General features: G+C 51.1%; 8 protein-coding genes across 8 annotated transcripts; 4 read left to right on the top strand and 4 right to left on the bottom strand.

Moving 5' to 3' along the window:
• Positions 1 to 1,226: 1,226 nt before the first annotated feature.
• Positions 1,227 to 2,280, bottom strand: BDZ99DRAFT_465294 (uncharacterized protein). The gene has a single exon (XM_033720512.1). It carries the CDS (start codon positions 2,039 to 2,041, stop codon positions 1,670 to 1,672), a length of 372 nt encoding a protein of 123 aa, XP_033574377.1. The 5' UTR covers positions 2,042 to 2,280; the 3' UTR covers positions 1,227 to 1,669.
• A 198-nt stretch (positions 2,281 to 2,478) lies between these two features.
• Positions 2,479 to 5,345, top strand: BDZ99DRAFT_573243 (alpha/beta-hydrolase). The gene is made up of 2 exons (XM_033728275.1): positions 2,479 to 3,132; positions 3,308 to 5,345. Exons 1-2 carry the CDS (start codon positions 2,620 to 2,622, stop codon positions 4,853 to 4,855), a joined length of 2,061 nt encoding a protein of 686 aa, XP_033574376.1. The 5' UTR covers positions 2,479 to 2,619; the 3' UTR covers positions 4,856 to 5,345.
• A 79-nt stretch (positions 5,346 to 5,424) lies between these two features.
• BDZ99DRAFT_500611 (uncharacterized protein) lies at positions 5,425 to 8,759 on the top strand (the record flags this gene model as incomplete). The annotated part of the gene is made up of 4 exons (XM_033723735.1): positions 5,425 to 6,336; positions 6,744 to 7,053; positions 7,140 to 7,762; positions 7,821 to 8,759. 4 exons carry the CDS (start codon positions 5,425 to 5,427, stop codon positions 8,541 to 8,543), a joined length of 2,568 nt encoding a protein of 855 aa, XP_033574375.1. The 3' UTR covers positions 8,544 to 8,759.
• BDZ99DRAFT_573241 (uncharacterized protein) lies at positions 8,720 to 9,448 on the bottom strand. Its single transcript, XM_033728274.1, has 2 exons — positions 9,296 to 9,448; positions 8,720 to 9,246 (listed from the first exon to the last, which is right to left on the bottom strand). Exon 2 carries the CDS (start codon positions 9,208 to 9,210, stop codon positions 8,740 to 8,742), a length of 471 nt encoding a protein of 156 aa, XP_033574374.1. The 5' UTR covers positions 9,211 to 9,246; positions 9,296 to 9,448; the 3' UTR covers positions 8,720 to 8,739.
• A 319-nt stretch (positions 9,449 to 9,767) lies between these two features.
• BDZ99DRAFT_500610 (uncharacterized protein) lies at positions 9,768 to 10,949 on the bottom strand (the record flags this gene model as incomplete). Its single annotated transcript, XM_033723734.1, has 2 exons — positions 9,768 to 10,775; positions 10,824 to 10,949. The coding sequence occupies 2 exons, from the start codon at positions 10,947 to 10,949 to the stop codon at positions 10,077 to 10,079; spliced, it is 825 nt and encodes a 274-aa protein (XP_033574373.1). The 3' UTR covers positions 9,768 to 10,076.
• Positions 10,950 to 11,081: 132 nt separating this feature from the next.
• BDZ99DRAFT_465290 (uncharacterized protein) lies at positions 11,082 to 12,300 on the top strand. Its single transcript, XM_033720511.1, has 2 exons — positions 11,082 to 11,937; positions 11,991 to 12,300. The coding sequence occupies exons 1-2, from the start codon at positions 11,247 to 11,249 to the stop codon at positions 12,068 to 12,070; spliced, it is 771 nt and encodes a 256-aa protein (XP_033574372.1). The 5' UTR covers positions 11,082 to 11,246; the 3' UTR covers positions 12,071 to 12,300.
• Positions 12,301 to 13,785: 1,485 nt separating this feature from the next.
• On the top strand, positions 13,786 to 15,416 carry BDZ99DRAFT_79698 (uncharacterized protein). Its single transcript, XM_033728903.1, has one exon. The coding sequence runs from the start codon at positions 13,867 to 13,869 to the stop codon at positions 15,277 to 15,279; it is 1,413 nt and encodes a 470-aa protein (XP_033574371.1). The 5' UTR covers positions 13,786 to 13,866; the 3' UTR covers positions 15,280 to 15,416.
• On the bottom strand, positions 15,403 to 17,649 carry BDZ99DRAFT_536937 (putative cytochrome P450 oxidoreductase; the record flags this gene model as incomplete). Its single annotated transcript, XM_033726604.1, has 5 exons — positions 15,403 to 16,141; positions 16,198 to 16,316; positions 16,368 to 16,425; positions 16,477 to 17,432; positions 17,483 to 17,649. The coding sequence occupies 5 exons, from the start codon at positions 17,647 to 17,649 to the stop codon at positions 15,855 to 15,857; spliced, it is 1,587 nt and encodes a 528-aa protein (XP_033574370.1). The 3' UTR covers positions 15,403 to 15,854.
• Positions 17,650 to 17,948: the final 299 nt, after the last annotated feature.

Genomic DNA, 17,948 nt, shown 5'->3' with positions numbered 1-17,948 from the left:
CCCTCTGTTTGTCTTCCTGTTGTCTGTGGGTATCGAGTTTGGTGGTGGCAAGCCGCCAAGACCCGTGAAAACTCTGCCATTCTGGCGGCGTTGAGGACGACGTTTCCAAAGACGACCTCTAGCCACGACGCAACGCCGCTGCACCAGTAATGAACGTGATTCTCACTCTCGTACGGGCCTTGCGGTTCGAACGAGACGGAAAGGAACGCCCGTACGACAATACGGGTCGAATCACGATTTTGGTGTTCCTTTTGGACTAGAGCATACCGTCTATATCTGACCAACGCCATGATTTAACATGCCCATGATGGTGAAGATGTAAGTGCTTGGTGGGAATGGTCAAGATAATGTAGTAAAATATCGGTTTTCTGAAACTCTTTAGCGCCATGTGAAGCGCTTCACAGAGATTTCAGAAACCTCAAAGGCGTTCAGATCCATGCCTTCCACAGGACTTGCTGGGCTACCTCAGGCGGTGGTAGAGATGTGTACACAGACTACGCCCGCGACCTATTGCCCCAAGTCCTCTATGGTACATCGAAGCACGACAAGCCGTATTAAAAAAATAAGGACGCCTCCAAGGTTTGCGGTAGCATTATAAGAAGATTTGACTCCGTCGTTGAGAGGGCTTGTAGAGTTGGATCGACAGAATAGGATCAGACTGAACGAGATATATCGACAACACTCGGTTGACTTCAGCCTTTTCAAATAGGGACTATTTTTCTCCGGTGGCTAAAGTCGGGTCGATATCGTGAATTGACAAACTTGAAGAACACGCCGTAGAATGAGTTTGTTGTACGTGCTGTCATGGTAATGAGAGAGATGAAGCCACGGCTGGTATGGAGGTCAAGACAATGTTGTGATGTCAGAATGATGTCTTTGTGACCTTGTGGTGTTTGCCCTGATGATGCATAAATGACATGAGATAAAACCCCAGACGAAACCTGAAATAGAAAGGCGCTAGCCACTCATTTGGCCTTCCACAAATCAATGATCGAGTCCAAATCTAGCTTCCCGCTCCTAAAGCCCCCTGAATACTTCTTGGATTCTTGTTCGTACGAAAGACCCGTTTGCTAGGTACCAGCCCGCTGTGACTTCCGGTTCATAGAAACGCGTTCAGTCAATTTTGGCACGCGGCTTTTGGGTAGTATGGCGTTCATCGAAATCTTGTAGTGAATTTCTTGGGGCGTGATACCAAGGTTTCCCGCAAAACGAAGCAATAAAAAAAGCGGGTTCAAAACTTGAAAGCTATTTACAAAATGATTCATAAATGACCTTCGAAATAACCACATAGCTTGACTAATCGATGGATCAATTGGTTCATCGGAATATAACTCGTATTTCGTCTAACTCTTTCGGTACGCTGGTGTAAATCGCTTAGACGTTTTGGGTTTAGGAATATTTTGCTTCTTTACTTATCCCGATTCGCGCCTCGTCTTATTCACACGGTACTATCAGATCGTACTATGGTAGATGTGATCATGAATAGCCTTCGATCTCTTCCTTTACAGTATCTTACAGATGATAGCAACAAGTGTTTGATTGGAGACGTTCCCAAACCATCGCATGCCAACCAAAATGCCCTAGCAAGAACGCCATCATATGCCTTTCCCCGCCATTCTTGATATGTACAAGCATGCGTCGTCATCCGATCGTCCATCTGCAACCATCCCTAGTCCTTCCTCAACTCTCCCGAACGCTTCACAACCTCCACCACCCCATCCTTCTTCCTCACCTCTACATACCCCTCAGGCACTACGTTTGGACCCTCGTCTCCACTCGTCACCCGCACCCTTTGTGTCGGCTTGCCCGCATACAGCATGTATCCCTTCTCCTCAATTGTTCCGACTGTGGCATCGCCGGAACCGGCACCCTCGAGCTCGGTCGATAGTCCCACGGGTCGGTTTCCTCGGAAGCGTTTGCGCATATCGATCATGCCGCGCTTGCATTGGCCGTAGCCTTTTTGGAGTTGTTGGCATTGGGTAGGTAGGGTCTCGTTGAGTGGCGGTCGCAGGCAGTCGGAGGGCGCGTGGCGGTCGATCATTATGCAGTCGGAGTTTTGGAGGCATGCGGCTAGAGCTTGCCCTAAATATTGATGTTAGAAATGGGTCTGGATAGCTTTCAAGGTTGTGGAGGGATGCATACGGATGTCTTTGCAGGAGGCGGGCATGGCTGCGGTTGGCTGTATGGGCCTCGATGATGGCGCGTGTTGATATTTTCAAGTACAGAATTCAGGTCACCGATTCATAGGGCGCGTCGATATACAGAGCTGTAGATGCAGGCGTGGTGGTGAGGTTTTCGAATGGTTCGACATGGAATTGTTCCGCCCGTTGCCAAGACCGGCCGGCTGCAGCTGTCACATGTTCGGGACTTCGCTGTTCACGTCATGGGTATTCTAACCAGGGGCAGGCAGTCCAGTCCACCAACAAAACAGAGGTGGGGTGGAGCCCTCAACACCACCGCCTAGACCATCGCGTGCATCGCCATCGTCCGATTGCCAGCAGCTACTGGCGGTGAGCATGCATACTCGACTTTTAGCCCGGAAGCTTAACACGAGATCGTTCACATAGCACTCTAGCGGACCTCCCCGAACAGTGCTCTTACCTCGACCACACCGCCAGGATGCCTCACATTCCATTCCTCTCGCGGCTTCACATCCGCGAGTACCTCGCCCTCATGCTCAGCTTCTTCCTCATCACCCTCGAGTCTCTCATTGCGCTCATTACCCTGATGCTACCGACCCCCATCATAGCCCTCTGCTACAAAGCCACCCGCCGGGCTTTCAACTACCTGTCCACTCCGCAAGGCCGTCGCCAACGCCAAAAAAAGAAGGCAGTTAGCTCCAGCATTGCCAATGCCTCAGACTTCGTCGAGCTGTGCGAGTTGTTTGGATACTATGCGGAGGAACATATTGTGCAGACGAAGGACGGATATTTACTTGGGCTGCATAGACTGGCCTATCGGAGAGGCGAAGAGGGCCTGAGGGTCAACTATGGAACAAATGGGGATACTGTGAGGAAGAAGGTTGTTTATATGCATCATGGCTTGATGATGAATAGCGAGGTGTGGGTCTGCTTGACGGAGAGGGAGAGGTGCTTGCCATTTGTTTTGGTGGAGCGAGGATACGACGTTTGGGTGAGTTTTGATATATTTCTTGTCAATTGGGACCATCCCTCGATTCTAGAACTCTTCCCACGGTCCACGATTTGCAGTGCCAAAGAAATGCGGTTCTACTAGTTCGGTGTACCAGTCAACGAGGCTTCTATCCCTACCAGTCGTCTTTCAGAGACCATTTGCTAATACTGTACAGCTCGGAAACAATCGCGGAAATAAATACTCCAAAAAGTCAGTCCATTGCGCTCCAACCTCGACAGCATTCTGGAACTTCTCAATGGACCAATTCGCCTTCCATGATATCCCCGACAGCATCGATTACATCCTGGCTACTACTCATCAACCCTCGCTCTCCTACATCGGCTTCTCACAAGGCACTGCCCAAGCCTTCGCTACTCTCTCCATTCATCCGACACTCAATGAGAAAGTCGACGTCTTTATTGCGCTCGCTCCGGCCATGTCTCCCAAGGGGCTAACATCCCAGATCGTCGATACATTCGTCAAGGCCTCCCCGGAAGTACTGTTCCTCGCTTTCGGTCGCCGGGCTATCCTGGGCTCAGCCACAATGTGGCAAGCGATCTTGTATCCACCAATCTTCGTCCGCTTGATCGACCATTCCCTTACTTTCCTCTTTGGATGGACGGGCGTCAACATCACCCCACATCAAAAGCTAGCCGCATACCCACATCTATACTCGTTCACTAGCACGAAGAGTGTGGTGCATTGGTTTCAGATTATCCGAAATGGTCACTTCCAGATGTATGACGACGAAGCGCCCCCCTCGCTAGCCCTCACGAACCCGAACAAGTATTACAAGATTGCGAAATTCCCAACTCGCAACATCAAAACTCCAATCGTGCTTGTCTACGGCGGGTCCGACAGTCTCGTTGATATAGACGTCATGTTGCACGAGCTGCCCCGCCACACCGTTGCGAAAGAGATCCCACATTACGAACATCTCGACTTCCTCTGGGCTAGTTCCGTCAACGAACTCGTCTTCCCGCACGTCTTCGACGCCCTGGAAGAGTACGCGACTGGCGACACATCCAGTCCAAGCGGCAGCATAACCCGGAAAGAAAAAAGGCGGGAATTCCGCTCGCCAGCACGCTACGCCTTCCCAGAACGAAAACAAATCGGCGACGTCGGCGACGAAGAGGACGAAGACGAGAGCTCATCCAGCCCAGCCGCCTTCCGCGCGACAAAGGTAAGCCAGAACACCTCACATCAGCATGTTCCGGTAAGAGCCCCGGAAACTCCATCGCCCGCGCACACGAATCGTAAAACTTCCATCACGCGTGTCCTTTCAGGCAGCGGCAAACGCACGCATACGCCTTCGCCTGCCCGTGCCGCCGCTGCGGTGATGCCGGCGTCTGCGCAACCTTCTACGTCGGAGAACTCGCCGCCTCACCAGCAGGACTCGCCATCTGGCACTCAGCTCACGAACCAGACGTCGACGTCCCGCCCGGAGGGCTGGTGGAGTAGCGACGAGGTCGCTGGCTCACCCAAGGGCTCTGCTGCGTCGACTAGGTCGCCGTCGCGGAATAGCTTCGAAAGTGGACGTGGGGTATACGGTATGAAAGGAATCCAGATCGGTGCGAGTAAAGCGGTTGGTGGTGTCATCAGTGACATGGGTGTGGGTGTTGGTGGAGGGAGTCGGAGTGGGAGCGTGGAGAATTTGGCGAAGAAAGAAGAGACGAAGAAGAGGAGGTGGAAGGGGCGGAAGAAGGGGGAGGTTGCGGCGTAGAGACTGGATATGAGACAAACGTATATATGGGTGGTCACTTTTGGCTAAGAGCGTCATGGGATTTGGTTATTCTTAGTGAGAACCGGAGGCGAGAAAGTTATAGATGTGTATACATATGTCGCGACACATGAGACTGGTTTGTTCTTAGAACTGTGTTCTGCAAGCATATGGGGTGCCTTGCTGGGTTTAGGGATTGTTCAAAACAATGAGTTTTCATCTCGCTTGGTTTCGCGAAAGTACTTTGAGGCCTCTCGTACGGTGCTTAGAAGGTGTACGCAGGCAGCGAGACACTCAGGTTTGTTATTATTTTCGTAGAGCTTGACAGCAAGACGAATTATTTTCTTTCTCTGAACCTGGTCTGCATTAGAACCATATACTATATTCCACGTTAGTAGAGGTTTATTAAGTGATTGGCTGTTTGCATTTGCGTTTGTTTCAGGCTCAATTAAATGTGGCTATTTCTTTCTTGAGGAACCTTAAAAAGATTCCCATTTTTCCAAAAAGCTAAGAGCAAATTTGGCTCATTTCCCTCATCTTCAGATTTCCAAATCCACTAAGCCGTTCCTGAAATGCTAGAAAAGAGCGCGGAAGGCCCACCACCATCTCCGGAAGGACAAGTAGAGGATTCTCACGAACATAGTACGACGGGCTACGGTGGGCCAGATTCCGGACAGTCTGTGCGGATGGGCAGTCCAGATGGCCAGACCGGGGAACAGGAAAGCAATGAGGTCTCCGCGAGAGCAGAGTCAACGTCGGACCCACGTGTTGCAGGAAATGAGGGCGATGCGCCGCCTCTGCCTACAGGATATCCTAGAGTCGACCTAGAGGAAGACAGGAGAGAGGTTCTAGGTGACCAGACCGTCGATGATGTACCGCCCTCCCGTTCATCATCGCCCGCCAGCGATGGGGAAGAGGAGGCGCAGGAGGACAGCAATGACACTACATGGTCTACGCTTGAAGAACCGAATGAGTCAGAAGTCGTCAACCAAAGCCTCGTCAACGCCCCAGAGAGGGCTGAGCAGGTGGACGCGAACAGCACCGACCCAGATACGCTCCAAGCGACCGAAGACCCATCCAGTGAAACCTTGGCTCAGGTGCTGATCAGCTACGACATTGAGGAGGCGGATGCACTAAGATACATAGGATTTACCGTGCCGGACAGCGAAGTGGAAACCTTGGCAGCCCGTCTACTCTCGTTGGAGACGCGGCAAGAGGAGCTAGATATAGTCGCAGATCGTATACAGAGGAGGATGCAGAGGGATTTTGAGGAAGATTTGGCGAGGAAGGCGCGAACACGGTGCGACTCCTTTGAGATGGAATTGGAATCGGAAGACGAAGGCGATCCTGGGGAAGATGGGTTGGAAAACTTGGGGGATGAGGAGGAGGATGATGAGGGGCTTCCGGATCGTGGTGATGGTCAAGGTGTAGAGGTAGGCGAGGAAGAGAAAGAAGACGAGGCACCATTGGACGATGTCGAAGAAGTGAGAAAACAGATCGCGATGTTGAAGATGGAGAATTGAGCTGCAGTATTGTAGAAGATCGAGAGGAGATCGAAAAATGCATAGAATTTCGTCTTTGTTAGTAGGTAAGGTAAACACTCTATTCTTACAGTGCCTTGCCACAGGATATCCGTACGCTTTCCTGCCACTGTCTATGGGGCTCCAACGTACTAATAGAAATCGGGTCAGCAAACATATTTTTGATCTGCGTACACCCTGTTGACGCTGTCTGGGATAGCCTCACGAGTTTACCAGTTATCCAAAATGCCCAACTTTTCTCTTATTCGGAACGCTGAAAATACTTTGAAGCTCCTCATGCAGTGGCAAACGAGTGTGCAGATCGTCGCATTGAGCTTGCTTCAACTCTGCTTATTCTACAAATTGAAAAGGGTAAGACGATATCACATGCCGTCGGCCGTGCGAACATGACGCACGGACGTTGTTTAGAGATGTTGACGATGAAGGACAGCCCCACATCAACGAACCCTTCTCGCCATATCAAATTTCTCGCCTTGGTTCTGCATGTTATCTGTAAGCTTTCCCCCTCCATCTCGCCCTCTCTAATTCAACTTCCTCTCTGCCGTCCTTATCCGCTCATCACTCAATCAACCCCTGCGAGGATGGTAGAACTCCAGTCACCACCACCAAAGCACGAGGACGCAGCCGACACATGTGATACGCGCGAGCAGCCGCCAGATCGTAGGTTCCGACTAACCTCACTGCCCTCAAAGCCCGTCACTCCACCCGACGGCCACTGACACCAGCAGACGCTACCGCTTGCCCAGACTCCGGAGGAACCGCAGCTCACCATCAACCCAAGATGGGCGCCTTCATGTCCATACTCAACCGCACGGCAGAGAAGACAGCCGAGCAGCCCGGTGATGGTGCATACACTGTGTTTTCTTCGCAGGGCCCAGTCAAGCGCCAGACCTGGCGTGAGACTCTTTGGTGGCAGCCAGCTACGGCCGAACCTAAAGATGTGGAAACTGCACTCCCAACGCAGCAAGATGCTGAGGAGCCCATCCCGTCTGAGAGTCGCTCCGAACAAGGAGCCATTGCCGTTTACGAAAACAAGGGTAATGATACTGAGGCCACACCGCCCAAATCACAGACCAGCGAAGATGAAACCTTGGTCCAGGACAACAAAGAGAACGTAGTGCCTCCACGTACAGTGAATGATACTGAAGCGGAAGCCACATCGACCGAGAACTCCGCCGAGCACGAAGGTGTCGATCAAGCCAAGGAGGATCCATTCCGGTACCCGCTTCCCCAGCCGGACGGGTCTACGTCCGCCCCGACTCATCCCAATCAGCACCATCCGTTCGATGAAGCTGGCGACTTGACAGACCTACCGGAGGACAACTCCGCCCAGAACCAAGACACCGAGTCATACGACTATATCTATGTCGTACGTATACTACGTCACGCCACTACCGAGTCGGTTTCATACTGATGAATTGGTATAGGCTGTTGGTCCCGCAGGTGGACGTATGGCATCCTGGGATAAACGTGGAAGCGATACCCGTTACGTGAGGGTCCCAAAGGATCCGCTCTTCGATGCCCAAATTGCAGCAATGATTCAAGACACAGGAGTTTCATGGTTCGAGGCAGTTGAGGCACTGTTCACTTTTGAAGGGAAGGTGATGGTGATAAAGCCCTTCCACGAACACGAAGATTCTGGAGGGTATGACTTTCCGCAGCCAGATGGACCCAAGTCGGACCCCCTTCCTCGCGCCGTCCCGATCGATGCCGAGGGCAAGCCCATCCCGCCCGGAACGAGTCTCAACCTGCCGGCTCGAGTGGCAACGAAACTGGAGCATCTAGATCCTGTGCTCCAAGTGCAGGTCGTAGAACTCATGGAACAATGCGATATATCTCTACAAGAAGCGCTGGAACTCGTGCTTGGCGGTGATACAGAGAGCAAGGAAAAGGCAGCCGCAGACCGCAAGCAGCAAGAGATTCGCGAGGCACATGACATAGATGCACTCGCAAAGGAGTATGACAGAGAAGACGATGAGTGGTTGTACGACGAATCCTACAACGGATACGACACTGCTGTTGAAGGTCCCGAGCAGAGCATCGACGGTGATACCGAGGGAGGTGGAAGCGATGATGAGAAGGAGGACGATGCCAAAGCAGATTCCCTCTACTCAATGTCGGATCATGAGGATGGTGGAGTTCTCTTGTAGGGGTACTCGACTGTAGGAATCGGTGATCAGTCGTGTACTTGCTAGACGAGACTTGGCTTGGGTTAGTATCTGTATTCTGCGGTTTTGAAGCGATCACGACGCAAAGTATTCGCAAAACCTGGATTAGATGGGGACCTGTATCACCACTTCATGGTTTTGCTAAGGATTGTTACTTCATAGCATGACATCTTGTAATTCATAAACTAAACAGTCTCCGAGGAGCATTACACCTGAACACAATTCCCTGCTCGTGTGTGATCCCTGAAACTGGAAATATATTGATTGCTTGTGTGATGAGAAGACGAATAGAGTGATGGATCTCTACCGTTCGGAGGTTTAGGCATCGCTCCATCAATTCGGTATCCTCGTTCGAGTTGGCTTCATTGCTCCAGCGGTTTGTAAAGTCGCTAAAGCCCTTGAAGTTGAAGCTCAAGTGTCGAACCGATCCGGCGAAGTCAGGGGCAGCTGCGAGCCATTTCTTGAAGATTTCAAGCTCTATAAGACTGATAATCTTGAAAAGCTCCCGCTTGAAGAAGCTAATAGAAGCTTCTTGGCGTACTTGGCGGTAGACGAAGCACAATGCGGGGATGATCGTATGGTCTTGGAGCATGCTGGGATACAGGCAGACGTATATTCGGGAGGGGCACCAAAGGCTACTGTATACCATGTCCCGCAGCTCGCGAGGAAGGTCGAGGAAGCGAAACTGTGATCTTAGTAATTTGCTAAGAAATGGTAGAATTGGGAAGTTTTACCGGCTCTGGTTCTGGTTCTTGGTTTGACAATGTAGCCCTAGGCCAGATCCTCCTGTACCGCTCTAGGGCTAGGCTAATGAAATAGTGCACCCATCCGAGTACGGGAGGGTCGGTGATAGTAACGTTATCTCGCTCAGCGGTCGTGACTATGGTAGACCCGGGTTCGAGTAAGAGCGGCACTGCTCCAGGTAGAAGGAGTGGACCGCTAGCGGCAGAGTGGTGGTTGCTTGTGTTCAAAGGTCTACGGCCAAATAAAGTGGCGGGGAGAAAAGAGACTCGCGTGAAAGACAACTGCTTTAGAAGGCGATCCGGCAACCCCATCGGTGATAGCTCGACCTATTCACTAAATCACTCCACTCCATTGCATTTCTGCAAAATGGATACTCTAATTGTCTTGTCGTAGATGAGCAAGCGAGGCGTCACGCTATTCCTATGAGCAATGCGATAGTGTCATAACAAGCTTTGGGGCTATGTGATCATTCGAAGAAGCAGGCTAGAGCTAAGCCGAGGCCGCATATTTCTGGCTATTAATTTGTCGCTTCTTCAGCCTAAGCAGTACTTTCCCTCTGTTATACCTTTGAGTACCGCTCGGGAACTACAGACTCGCACATTTCAATAGTCCTTTGAGCATCTCCGTTCTCCAGATGGGAAAATTCCATTCCTGTTTCCGTGAGAGAATTCATCCCGGCTGATCCCTTCACCTTCATAGCTGAACGTCTGGAGGAACTAGCGTCAACGTATCAAATCGTGGGCACCAGGAAAGGGCACACTACCCCTCTCATTAACCCGTAACTCTTATCGCAACCTTCCTTCCACGCTCCATGAAACCTTTCTGAAGCCGTTCTGCGAATTCTTCATCGACTGTGGTATTGATAGCGCGGCGGTAGATCACGATCTTTTCCAGATTCGAGCACTCGAACAGTCCATCCAAATGGAAGAAATTGACGGCGTCGGTCAGAGTTTGAAAGGGGCCGAACAGCTGCGCATAATAGCGACCGACCAGCGAACGAAGCTTCCAAAGGTGATTATCAAAGTGGACCGTTGTGAGACGAGGGCATAGTTTCATGAACTCGATATCTTCGTTGATGACGAGATTTGGCAGGAGTTGTAGATTGTGGGAGCGCGAAGAGAAGCATTTCGGGCTTGCCCAACGAGATGAAATTTCGTTGCCTGTGAATCGGAGATGCCGAATTGCGTCAAAGCTGGAGCCGGTAGGATTAGATGAAAGCCACTTGATCAAACCTCGAAGTTTGACGGAGTCGTCGACGAGGATTCGGTGCCCCTTGAGAAGATACGGGAACGTCTCGGTGTGGAATTGGCGATTGACACGGCTCGGAATCCCAGCAGAGAATACAACGGTACAGTCATCACTAGTGGGCGAATGGCGGATGGTCGCATTTCGGGGCGCATCATCTGGCCAAGCGAAGCTGTATGCTAGATCGCGCAACTCGTGTGGCAGGTCGAAGAACCGGAACTCTCTCTGTTAGCTACGGTACGGTATGTAAAATGAATTGTGGAAGAGACTCACTGGCTTCTGTCCTAGGCTAAGTGGCTCTTGCAGCTCGTTTTCGGATGCGGAGGTCTCTTCCCCAGGTCCTAGAACGCTACCAGCGGAGAGGCCGATCTCGGGAGCCTTGTTTGAATTCTCCGACATATTTGCTACGACTACGGACAGTCGTACTCTGTTGGTGTTGGAAGATTATGAGAGCTTCACGCAGTTTAGTCAGAAGTGTGGGTGGGGGGAGAAGTGCGGGCTTGAAAAGTAGGACTTGGACTCCTAAGTAGAAGGTGAAAGCACTAATATCAAGTTCATGTAGCTCAACCATTCACCACGCGGCCCCCAGTAGCAGCCTCGATAGCGACAACCAAAGTGTATCCCTCCGGTCACACAAAGTACTTTAACAACCTCACCTTCGTATCCCCGACCTTCCGCACCCCACCTCAACCAACCATGTGGGCGAACGTACCACCCCCGAAGAGGCCATCACCCCGTAGGCCATCACCCGTTAGTCTACTCCGTAGGCCATCGCCCGTTAGCCCACTCCGTGGGCCACCCCGCAAACCTCTCAACTGCGCCCAGCGTGCACCGCAGTGGGCGAAAGACAATGTAGACTGGATAAATGCTGCCGGGCCTGCACACAAGACCGGCGTACCATTCCCGCTATTTCGATCCACATTCAAGAGCAAGGAATTCGAACTCAAGGAGGTAGACAAACTTAGATTTATCCCTGAAGATCCTATATCCGTTAACACTGTTAAGTTCCCAATCTTAGCCCTTCCACGCGAATTACGAGACCACATCTACAGTTTCCTGTGGCCCGCCGAGACACCGGAGGAGATCTCTCTCACACTCAGCCATCTTCCGACTACTCCGTCTTTATCCCGTGCCAACCAACAACTCCGAATAGAAACCCTGCCATACTTCATCCAAGGGCATATCTTCAATGTTCGGGACTCAGCGGATTTGAAGGGTTTCCGGGAGTGGCTCGACGAATTGTCTAACAAGTGGAACTTCGAGGCCTATGGCGCCATCCGACATCTACGATTCATGGAATGGGGAGGCCGTGGGAGTTGGTTGCAAGGCGGTAGCGAAGAAGTGGACTTCCTCAGGCAGTGCTCAAACATCACGACTCTAGAGATCACTGTGACGCAAGATATCAGCGTTGACCAAGGCCCTGATCCCGGCTTCAGTTACTCTGCGGCTTGGGATGTGGTGCGATACTTCCACAACATCGACGAAATGATGAAGTATCTTCACTTCGATGCAATATTTAAGTGCAAAAAGCTTGGGAAACTCACCATTGCGGCTGGACGGGGGGACCGCGAGGGAGTCATGACGGGGCTTGATTTCAAGCGTTGGTTTCGAGACGGCTTTGAAAAACACGGGAGGGATGTCAAGGTCGACAGACGGCTCATCATGGATGAGTCACATCTATCGACAGCCCGCATCGCTTAGGGAACTGGGCCCGCTGCATACGATAGTAACATTTGGGTCGATACTCAGGCATATAATTGGCATCGAAGACGCTGAGATTCTAAGAAAAGTGTCTTTGTCATGTTGCCTCATGGGTTGCGCGTCGTCGCTAGTCACGTGCTCCCCATTCTGCAGCTTGCGGTGGATTGAGGGTCAAACCTTTGCAGACAGCTGCCACAGCTTCTCAGACTAGTTACTACCGCTTCATTTTTAAAATGAGCCTGTTAGTGGGGAGGTCATACCTACTTTAACTTGAGGCATGTCACGTGATTATTACGGCCCCACTTGACGGAGTACGTATTCTTAGCCAGCTAGCCTACGGAGTATGGTACGGTTAGCTCTGCTACCTTAATATAGAACACGGTTCCTATACTTAGCCCACACAGTTCTACGGTACGGCTACGTAAGCCTCCACACACACAGAGTATATATACGGCGTACGTAGCCTAGATAGATGCTCATCCAATACATCACTTACCTCGTTCAATGCATTGTTTCACCTCCATCCTCACCACTTAATCTGGCAAGTGCGCGCGCACCACCTGTTCATACCTTTGTATGAGATTTCCTCAACATAAGCATTCATCACATCAACTTGTTAGTAAGGGGAACGTGCACACAGAACTTTTCCCGTGGCAGGCCGGCGGCGCTCTGACTCATGCTACACACCACATGTTCGAATGGAATTCCCTCGACACTAGATTCCATCGCCTCAACCTAAGAAACGACTTCCCCCCACGAAGCTTAGAACACGCTCGGAGAATTGGCGCCGCTGCGTCCTGCTACCCTATACGCGCCACTAGCTTCAGCCTCGACACTAGATTCCATCACCTCAGCCTAAGAAACGACTTCCCGCCACGAAGCTTAGAATACGCTCGAAGACTTAGCGCCGCTGTGTCCTGCTACCCTATACGCGCCACTAGCCTCTTCGCCATTATTCTTGGCCAGCCTTTCTATATACCCTCTCTTTACGTCCGGTGAACATAGCGCTAAACTGAGTCGATCCTGGTATACCTCTTTTCTGGGCTAGTACTTAACCGACTTGAGGATTGATTGGCCAGAACGTTGCTATTCCCCCCTAAAAGCGACCGGAGTTGCTCCCTTATACGGTAAGCCTGTGGCTTGACATTAGAGAGTGACCACCGGACGCAAAGAGGGGGTGTAGAACAACTTGCTGCCACAAAGCCTATTCGGAGGACTGGCGCCGCTCACCATCTCACGCGACCCTTCGTCCTTCCCGACGCTCGGCTAAATCCTAAAACAATGGGCCCTACGATAACTCCTGAGGCTCCACACGAACGACCGGCCTCCTTGGAAGGGCTCCCGCCTCAGCTTCGAGCAAAGATCTTTCGAGAAGCCGGTCTAGTGCGGTTATGTCCGATCAGCTTTACGCACGAAAATAACTAGCAGTAGTCGGGATAGAGACATATTCCGAACTCCTTTTGCGAAACCAAAGGGTCTCCATGAAAGTTGTCTGATATGGGATGACAACGAGTTGATCCATTTGGAGCGTAATGAGATTACAAAAACATGGGATGGGACTCTGGAATGGTGTGGTGCTGAAATCTCGAAAGCCCTCCGGAGCGGCGATAGGAATATGCCTTACGGCTGCCGGCATGGACGTCTACCAATATCCATCCTCTACATCTGTCGCAAATTCCACGATGAGGCCACAGATATACTCTACGGAGAAAACACCTTCGCTTTGGCTTCACATGATCCATGGACCTTGCAGCGATTCTCGCAACTCAGTCATCGAGCCTTTGCTGCAATTAGGTTCCTGCACGTCTTCGCCATGAATTCGAGATCGGCTGTCTCGAGCACCTCTGCGAAGAGATGCGAATACTTTGTTCGCTGTGAGAAGATGTGGCAAGATGTATGCATGTTGTTGAGCATGCATTGCACACCTTTCCAGCTAGATCTCGGCTTCGAGTGCTACGTTAAAGACTTGCATACCGCCAAGATCGTACTGGCTTCTCTTAAGCAGTTGCCTAGCGTCCGTAATTTGAGACTGAAGCTTGGGAACCGTCGCACCTTTCCGGATAGCTCCAAAGAAGCGATGTCGAGGCTCTTAAAATCCACTGTGGAAGATCTAACAAGAACGCCTCCTACGGTGCAGACGGACAAACGTATTTCCGACGCCAGTTTTCCTTTCTTGAAATTGCCAGTAGAGCTGCAGATGATGGTTCTATCGCACACCGGCCTAGTTTTCACGAACGGAGTCGAGAGATTCCACCACATCAGCACAGACGTCCGCGGCATACGACTCGCTGGCCGAGGGATGACCGACGCCATGCTAAATGGATGTTGTTGGGCATGTAACATATCTATGCCATACACATCCATGCCGTGCTGCAAATGCATCTGCAATAGGGAAGACCGCGTGCAGTACTCAAGTACTTGTGTTTGCAACCGCAACGCAGCTGCACTGTTCACTGTTAATCGTCATATATCCGCCCTCGCCGTCGAAACGTTCTACGGCCGCAATCAATTCTACATTAGAGACAGTGCCGTAAAACGTATATGGGAAACTTTCACCAAGATTCCACAAAATCACCTACGACATATACGGTCTCTTCTTATTGACGGCTACGGTGTCTCTGAAGAAGAAGATCATGGGCAATGGCTGCTCCTCATCTCAAATATTCAGAGACAGGCGCGCCACGACTTGCATATCAAGATGATTTTTACAGGGCAATTCTATGGAGACATATTTGGTTTACCCGCATTGTGCGAAACCCTAGCAAGTCGTGAGGTTTCGCGGGTTTCGGTTCTTGTGGATGCACAATTGTATGTTGGAAGTCTCGAAACTGAGATCAATTACTCTGATCCTGATTGTGATGATGGCGAGTCATGGAACTTCTCGCATTGGTATCAAGGACGGCGACACACTGACGGCGGCAAATCCCAGACGGACTTGGAAATTTTTGACTTGAAATGGGGGAAATGGCGGGAAGCTAGGGTTGAGAGCATATATGGACCCCCAAAGACCATTGGCTGGAGTCCGTAGGTGCTGCGAGAAGAAGACCGTCGTGTCGAGTTGTACGACCACGATGAAGCCAACGATAAGGAAGAAATACACACAGCCAGCAAACAGCAAACTCAAACGCCGAACGAACTTGGAGCATTCATCCTTTCGACTATCGTGTGTTTCCAGTGGGTCAAGAAGAAACCCGCCTAACAGTTGCGGAGGGGGTGGGGGGGCGTTTGTCCCACTGCACTGGCGAAGCTACGACAACAAATCTCAATAGCATCAATGTACTCTCAAGGCGATATACCTTCCTTATGCGTGAGTGTCGTGCAGAAATTACGAAGAAACCCGCGCGCTCGCCTAGCAGGTGCGGGGGGATGTCTCACTACAGTGCCATATCTATTGGAAATGCGAAAGCCAGCTTGCATACTAAAGTTCCTCCAACTATCTTCATCACTGGCCTGTCGGAGATGCGCTTTGTTTCCGAAAAGGCCAATGCGCTCATCACTCTGGTTTCGAAAAGGGGAGAAAGTTGAGTGGTATATCGCGAGACTTCATGATTTCATTTCTATAAGTTACGTCTACAAAAACTTGAGACAAAACCATGACGGCCCTCACTCATACTTGGCCAAGATTTCCTTTGCCTCAGCCCATTCCCGACGAATCGTGGCGGCATGCGCCACACTACGGGGCTCTATGTGAACTTTGAAAGGTAGCGGGGATTGCGCGAGACCTGACTTGTACGCATTAACGTCGATGTCTATCTCTTCTCCAGTGACAGGATCTCTCGCTTTCGAGATTTTGAAAGCCCAGAGGATCTTGGCGATGGATCGCCACTGATTGCGCTCTGCGAGATGAATACCGGGACAGATTCGTCGGCCTGCACCGTATGTGTAATGATCTACTAGCAGTTAGCAAGCTTTTCAAAAGAAAACGCAATGTGGATAAGCCGCTTACCTCGTCCTTCATAGTCTCCGCTGCCGGAGTAAGAGTCGGCCAGCCTCGAGAACCCATCATATCGCTCTGGCCAGTACTCTTCAGCGTCCTTGAATTGAGCAGAATCATGGTTCAAAGCCCTGCCATTAATTAGCTAGACGGCCATCTGCTCATATCAACGTGATACATACCAAACAGGAACAAAGACAGTTGATCCTTTAGGAATAAGCATGCCTTCGTAAGTGTCATCTGTTTTGTGTCAGTCTCTTTCACCGTAAAGACGTATTCAGAAACATATACCTTCCCGGACTTTATGGGGGAACCCGACACTAGTGACAGGTCTCCAGCGCAATCCCTCTTTCACCATGGCGTTAATATATGAGAGGCTGTCGAAATCCTTCCAGGTGGGCGACCGGCCTGAACCGATTTTCTCATCGATCAAGGCTTGCGCTTTTGCTTGCACACGAGGGTAGCACGCCATAGCCACAAGAAAGGTCGAGAGCTGCGCCGTTGTCGTGTCTGCGCCACCCTCAATCATCTCGCCGAGTAGGTTTTGAATGGAATGCTCTGAAAGAATGTAATTGGGGTTCTTCTCCACCTCTACCAGTAGCGAGTCAGCCATACACTCTCGCTTGTCACCAACTGCACGCCTCTTCCGCACCGCATTCAGAGTTCCGGCCCATGCCACATCCATCTTCTTGTTGACTCGGTAAGCGCGTTGCTTCCATGGAGCAAAGCGGGTTGGCCAGAGCTTGAAGATGGGGTAAACGTCCACGGGGGGGTTGGCTCCAGGTCCCATCGCTTCGGTCCATTCTTGCATAATGTCGAACACTTGCGTCGCATATGGATGGTCGATGGTAGGGGCTCGCTGGCCATAAGTAATGATGCCAGCAATCGAAGCAGTGGTCCGCTTGATATGCTCTATGCAATGTTCGGGGTCGTCGAGAAAGCCGAGCAGCAAGCATTTAGCCTCTGCCTCTTGGATAGGAGAGTGTTGCTCGTCGCATCTTCTGGGAGACAGTACTTGGGCCATTTGCTTGCGTTTCTCTCGCCATTCCGCGTTATAGTCATCTATAAGCGTGTGGTCCCCACCTGTGAGTAGCCTTCCGACGTAGTCCGCGGGTCTGTCAGAATAGATCGCAGACTTCTTATCGATCAAATCCCGGACCGCTTTTCGATCACATAGAACAATGATGTTTGTGGGGCCGACGGTCAGTGAGTAGATCTTGCCATATGTCTCAGCCCACTCTTTCATCCTAATTGCACATTAATATTGCTTCAATCATGATATCGTGTTGGGGCATACTTCTTGTAAAAGCCCTCGCGGGGGATCTGTAAGGCGTTCCCAAGGAAAGGGAGCGTGGGAGGTCCCGGAGGCATATTGGGGAGCCGTTTCCCCATCTGACTCAGGCGGTAGATGAGGACCGCTACGCCCAGGCATAGGACCGCCGCGGTAGGAAGAGAAATAGACATGTTGAGTGTGTTTGGGAGGATCAACGAGCGCTCCTGTGGGCTATCGCACTTGGAGGATTAACGGCTAGTATGGGAGAGAGCAAAAATGTGTGTCGTTTCTTTAAGATTAAGCGCTAGAGCAGTTTTTGAAGGTTGTCTGGACCCAGTGGCGCTTTCGCGGAGAAAAGAGGGGGAATTCGCCCGAACAAAAATATTAGCGATATTCTTCCGATCCTCCTGTTCCCCCCCCCCCCATTTCTTAGCCTCGATTAGAGTCAGCAGCCACGCCTGAACTGGCGTGATCCCTAAATACTTCCGAG

Source organism: Mytilinidion resinicola (assembly GCF_010093595.1).
Source record: "Mytilinidion resinicola strain CBS 304.34 unplaced genomic scaffold BDZ99scaffold_14, whole genome shotgun sequence".
Classification (NCBI taxonomy): domain Eukaryota; kingdom Fungi; phylum Ascomycota; class Dothideomycetes; order Mytilinidiales; family Mytilinidiaceae; genus Mytilinidion; species Mytilinidion resinicola.
Note: the sequence above shows the minus strand (reverse complement) of the source record. Positions and strands in the feature narration are given on the sequence as shown.

Coding starts and splice junctions, on each gene's coding strand:
- BDZ99DRAFT_465294 (XM_033720512.1), bottom strand. CDS start 2,041: ATGATCGACCGCCACGCGCCCTCCGACTGCCTGCGACCGCCACTCAAC.
- BDZ99DRAFT_573241 (XM_033728274.1), bottom strand. CDS start 9,210: ATGGTATACAGTAGCCTTTGGTGCCCCTCCCGAATATACGTCTGCCTG.
- BDZ99DRAFT_79698 (XM_033728903.1), top strand. CDS start 13,867: ATGCCTTACGGCTGCCGGCATGGACGTCTACCAATATCCATCCTCTAC.
- BDZ99DRAFT_573243 (XM_033728275.1), top strand. CDS start 2,620: ATGCCTCACATTCCATTCCTCTCGCGGCTTCACATCCGCGAGTACCTC. Junction 3,133..3,307: donor AGCGAGGATACGACGTTTGG/GTGAGTTTTGAT, acceptor AATACTGTACAG/CTCGGAAACAATCGCGGAAA.
- BDZ99DRAFT_465290 (XM_033720511.1), top strand. CDS start 11,247: ATGTGGGCGAACGTACCACCCCCGAAGAGGCCATCACCCCGTAGGCCA. Junction 11,938..11,990: donor CATCACGACTCTAGAGATCA/CTGTGACGCAAG, acceptor GGCTTCAGTTAC/TCTGCGGCTTGGGATGTGGT.